The 5,742-nt window shown below is 31.1% G+C and overlaps 1 protein-coding gene across 2 annotated transcripts in view; it reads left to right on the forward strand.

The window, feature by feature from the left end:
* The first annotated feature begins 664 nt into the window (after positions 1 to 664).
* The window catches only part of LOC125024683 (3'(2'),5'-bisphosphate nucleotidase 1-like), a 15,026-nt gene continuing 9,948 nt past the window's right edge, over positions 665 to 5,742 (forward strand). For both annotated transcript variants that reach the window (XM_047612483.1, XM_047612484.1), the window contains exons 1-5: positions 665 to 824; positions 2,922 to 3,067; positions 3,247 to 3,340; positions 3,613 to 3,728; positions 4,077 to 4,125. In XM_047612483.1, coding sequence (XP_047468439.1) covers positions 2,939 to 3,067; positions 3,247 to 3,340; positions 3,613 to 3,728; positions 4,077 to 4,125 — 388 coding nt within the window. In that variant the 5' untranslated portion in view covers positions 665 to 824; positions 2,922 to 2,938. The remainder of the gene's footprint in view (positions 825 to 2,921; positions 3,068 to 3,246; positions 3,341 to 3,612; positions 3,729 to 4,076; positions 4,126 to 5,742) is intronic.

Here is a 5,742-nt window from a genome sequence, read left to right on the forward strand (position 1 = left end):
TAGTTATTTAGTATAGGGAAACCAAATAGAACATGTATTAATTTGGTATTCCATAATTGACAACCGTAGGTACTTCATCATTTGTTGCTAACTCTCATTTCCAAGGTCTTTGATAAACATAAAATATCCATGTCATGATGATGTAAGAATCCAGTACATTGTGATGGGACTGTGGTGCCGAATACTACAACACATAACAGCTATTAACATTATCTGAGAACAATAAATCTTATGTTAGCAAGCAAATTATACTCTGAATAAATTGTATTCGGGAAAAATCTTGATATTTAAAAGATATCTTCATATTGAGCATCACTGACGGTCACATCGTCGCCGCTAGACATCATGGTAGCAACATAGGAAATGACTCTACATGGCTCTCCTCAATACCCTCCGAATTAAAATAGAATAATTGTTTGATTATTAGACATCTTCCTTAACAATTCTTCCCAAGCATTACTACCGATAACTAAGGCTAGATATCACATTAAAAACCGGTGTAGGAAAATCATTCTACCTAGCGCCCCTCGCTACTTTTCCACATCATAGAGAAATATCAATAAATAATTCACTGTCCTCCACAAAAAAATAATCTTATCCAGTACTATCACCAACTTCAGCTAGATATCACAGAAAAATATCAATATGAGAAACCCGGTTTTAATACTGCTCTTCACCAGTCTCGAGAATCTAGCGCAATCCGGTTTGGCAACACCGGAACGTCAACATTGGACACCGAGAGGGAAAGGAAGCCGCTTGTTGTGTGATTTTATTAACGTATTTGGTTGTCATTTACGGCTGGCAGGAGTTAGACGCTCAGAAAGGTACTTTGAGTTAATTGTTACGGGTTTAGTTGCGTAAGTGAAGGTGTCATTAAGTAGTTTTAGATGTATGATACGAGAAGAATTCAGTAATCGAGGTTTTAATAGGATGAGACATGTACTTTAAAACTTGTAGTATTATTAATATTATTATTGTTGTTGGTATGAATGTATTTGTTCTATTTATTTGAAATGTTTATAGCTAAGATACTTCATTAGTACTGTTGTTAAATATCTAAGTGTATTGCATTGGTGTTACATAATTTTACAATATTTTATAGTGTTTTTATTTGTTATTTATATTTATATTCGGGATTACCTCCTTCATATACGGTAACATTGAATTTTATGGATTTTCCTACAAGATGATGGAAATTCACATCCAAACGTTAACTGCAATGCTTGATTTCCTCTGCATTCTCCACATAACTTTATTATTTCATATTATTCTATTCTCTTATTTCTTGTTTACTAAATCAGCTGCAAAGTCTACGATTTTAAGAAATAAGCAATTTTCATTTGCAAGCTTATTTTCAGAGCATATTTATTAATGTCTCTTGTTTCTTTAAGTATCTTGAGTAATCTAATCTTTACTGATAAAGGATGATTTAGTGGGTATGCTGAATGCATTTTACATTATATGCATATTTATATATATATATATATATATATATATATATATATATTACGTATGTATTTTATATTCACACATATTATACATGTATATATGTATATATATGTATATATATACATATATATATATTATATATATTTTATATATATATTATATATATATGTGTGTGTGTGTTTGTGTGTATGTCTATTTATATATATATATATATTTATATATATATATATATATATATATATATATATATATATATATGTGTGTGTGTGTGTGTGTGTATTTATATGTATATATATTTGCATATATATATATGTATGTATTTATATGCATATATATATATATATTAATATATATATAAGCATATATATGTATATATATATATTGGTATATATATGTATGTATATATACATATATATATACATATATGTATGTATATATACATATATATATATATATACATAAATGTATGTATAGTATATATATGTATGTATATATACATATATATAAATATATGTATGTATATATATACATATATATTCATATATGTATGTATAGGTATATATATATGCATATGTATATATATATGTGTATATATGTGTATATACATGTATATATGTATATATATGTATATATATGTATATATATGTATATATATGTATATATATGTTTATATAAGTACATATGTTTACATTTATATTTATGTATGAGTATATATGTGTATATATATGTATGTATATATATGTATGTATATATATGTATATATAAATGTGTATATATATATATGTACATATATATGTGTATATATGTATACATGTACATATATATGTGTATATATGTACATATATATGTACATATATGTACATATATATGTATATATATGTATATATGTATGCATATATGTGTGTATATATATACACAAATATATATATATATATATATATATATATATATGTATATATATATATATATATATATGTATATATATGTGTATAGATAAAGCAATTTCTTTTCATAATAAAAAATTTGAGGATGGGAGTATTCTGTTTTCATGTTGGCAGTATAACTACCTTTTGAGGAAACATATAATAAAATATGCTAATTTCCCAAATTCTGTCTGATATCAAAATGCAACAGATATACAAAAAACAAATGTTGTCAATGGTTTCAAAAACAGCGGTTTATTGAAAGAGAAAGAAAGTGATATGTTGGATCAGAAAGTAGCCAATCTTTAAAGGGATGATAAGCACTCTACTTGCAAATCATCAAAGAAGTTGTGTCTCCTGAACAAGCATCTGAATGAGCAATATTTTGTTTTATTTTGATACTGTACTTAACACCCTAAAAATAAGTTACCAGAGACATTGAATCTGTTATTTATATTGTGTGGTCATAAATCTGATAGAATGCATATTAGTTTGTCAACTATTAATAATCCACTTGAAAAGATATAATAAATTTGTATGTTGTTTCAGATCATAACAGGCTAATCATGTCGCTGGCACAAGGAGCTCCCCTTTTATCAAGGCTGGTGTCGTCATCAGTTGCCATTGCAAGCCAGGCAGGACATGTTATACGAGAAATCATGAAGAAGGGAGACCTTGGCATTGTGGAGAAAGAGGTGAAGACTTTATCTGTATATCTGTCTATTTGCATGTGTGTCTGTCTCTCTGTATCTGTCTGTTGATTAGTCTATCTAATATTTTGTCTATTTGTCTCTATAAGTATGTATGAACAGACGTATACATATATTTTGATTCTGAAGTATGAAGCTAATTCAAGCAAAATTTTTCTTCACAGAGTGTACGAGACCTTCAGACAGAAGCTGATCGTGCTGCTCAGCGATGTATTATTAGTTCTCTTAATAAATGCTTCCCCAAAATAACAATTATCGGTATGTCAATAAACTCTAGCCCAGAATTTTGGTTCATCTTACAGTTCATAAAGATTTGGAAAAATATATGAGGATTTTTTATACATCTGTTGCTGAAATGTGAGGTATTTTATTGAGTGTGAAACATTTGAAATGTTGTTTAAAAATTGTTGAAATTTTTCCTTTTTCTTAAATAGGCAGAATGATAGTAGGAATTATAGCAGCATTAAATTTTGTCTATGCATTTTTATTTTAAATACCATGTTTAAAGAAGATTCTTAATTTTTCTGTAGGTGAGGAAGGAGAAGATGAGACGAAGGTAACTAGTGGAAGTATCTTCGATCCGTCAACTATGTCTTTGGTTGATGTCACCTGCCCAGCTCACCTGTCGTCCATGGCAGAAGAGGAGGTTGGTGCAGCTGTTTGTGCTCAGCTTGAGGGGCCTCTGTGAATGTTCAAATAAGGTCTTCGTAGGGGATTTATTTATTTAATTCATTTGATTTAATTTAATTTAGTTGATGTGTATATGTATTTATTTATTTATTTATTGAATGTGTTTAATTATTTATGTATTTTTTGATTTAATGTATTTATGTATTATTTATTTGTTTTGTTTGTCCATTTATTAATTTATTTGTTTATTTATGTTTGTCTTTACTTAATTATTGAATTCTTTATGTATTTATTTATTTATTTAGAATTTTTTTGGTTTGTTCATTACTTAAGCTTAATTAATTGATTTTCTACTCTCTTCCAGGTCGTAGTTTGGGTAGATCCTTTAGATGGGACTGCAGAGTACACGCAAGGTTGGTAGCCTTTCTATATGTATTTTTTTTTCTATTTATGGGTACTGTACTGCACACACACACTTATGCATAGAGACAGAAGTAGATATGCACACGTGTACACACATGTATAAACACTCACATATGCTTGCGTGCACGCACGCGCGCGCACACACACACACACACACACACACACACACACACACACACACACACACACACACACACACACACACACACACACACACACACACACACACACACACACACACACACGCGCACCCAACCCTATACATTTTGACAGATTTAGTAATTTTTTTTTTTGCAGATGAATATTGATTGAAACAGGTAATATATTCTTAATAAAAAAAGAAAAAAAAAAAACCTCTGCTTAAGGACCTGAAGTCACATTGGGCAACACTTATTTGTAACAGTTATTTTAATTTAAAAAAAATTATGGAGTGTGTGATGGTATATCCTTCTAGGAAGAGAAACTTTAAACTTGGTTAACTGCTATTGGGATTTATATATTACCTTTTAATGTTGTGTCTTTTTTTCCTAATGTTAAGCTAAATAAATAACTTCCTTCTTGCTGTGTAAAGATGAGAATACCATCATCTGATTTGAAGACAATAAATGATGTCTTTGCTGTAGCGCAAAGTGCAAAGAACTGGGCATTACTTGCTGTGGTCTTGTTCTTAAGGATTATCATAATCCTTTTTGTTGAGATTGCATTGGGCACATAGAAAAAGGGAAGCTTTTGGAAATAGTAATAACTGGCAATAAAAGTGGGTACATTAGGATGAAAGATAATCCATTGCTTTTTTAATTTAAAAAAAAAGAGCTAATGAAAAGTTCCACTCACTGTATTCTTTCTTTTGTAACAGAGAAAGCATTAACTGGAAATTACTGTCTTTATCTGCTTCTTATACAAACCTACTGTTCATCGTCTTGTCCACCTCTTGCAGTTAAACTACTCTGTTTATAAATGTTCCAGGTACTAGTAATCCATATGAAAAGGTGTGTTATAGTTATTGTTGTACATAGGCAGTACTAATGTTGTGGCCATTGCTGTTTAAATTCTGTACATATGCCTTTCAGCTGTAGATATCATATACAGTACCAGGTAGAATGTTTTTCAGTATCCCCTTTTGCCAACTAACTGCTCTTTATAATTTTTTGATATGTTTTATTTTATGTATGTAGATATTCTGGTGAATGTGAAGATTTATACTTATTTTGTGTCCTTCTTAGGGGCTGGTCGGTGCTGGTGATGGCTGATGAGTGGTGTCGTGAGTGTGGGGGTGGATGGGTGGTGGTGTGGGTGCGGTGGTGTGGCATGCTGGTTGTTTTGGGGTGGGGGGTGTGGTGGGTTGTGGTGTGTGTGTGTGTGTGGGTTGGTGTGTGTGTGTGGGTTGGTGTGTGTTGTGGGTGGTGTGTGGTGTGTGGGTTGGGTGTGTGTGTGGGTTGGTGTGGTGTGTGGGTTGGTGTGTGTGTGGGTTGGTGTGTGTGTGGGTTTGTGTGTGTGTGTGGTGTGTGAGGTTGTGTGTGTGTGGTGTGTGTGTGTGTGTGTGTGGTGGGTTGGTGTGTGTGTGGTTGGTGTGTGTGTGTGTGGGTTGGTGGTGTGTTGTGGTGGGT

This window comes from Penaeus chinensis, chromosome 4, assembly GCF_019202785.1.
Source record: "Penaeus chinensis breed Huanghai No. 1 chromosome 4, ASM1920278v2, whole genome shotgun sequence".
Lineage (NCBI taxonomy): Eukaryota > Metazoa > Arthropoda > Malacostraca > Decapoda > Penaeidae > Penaeus > Penaeus chinensis.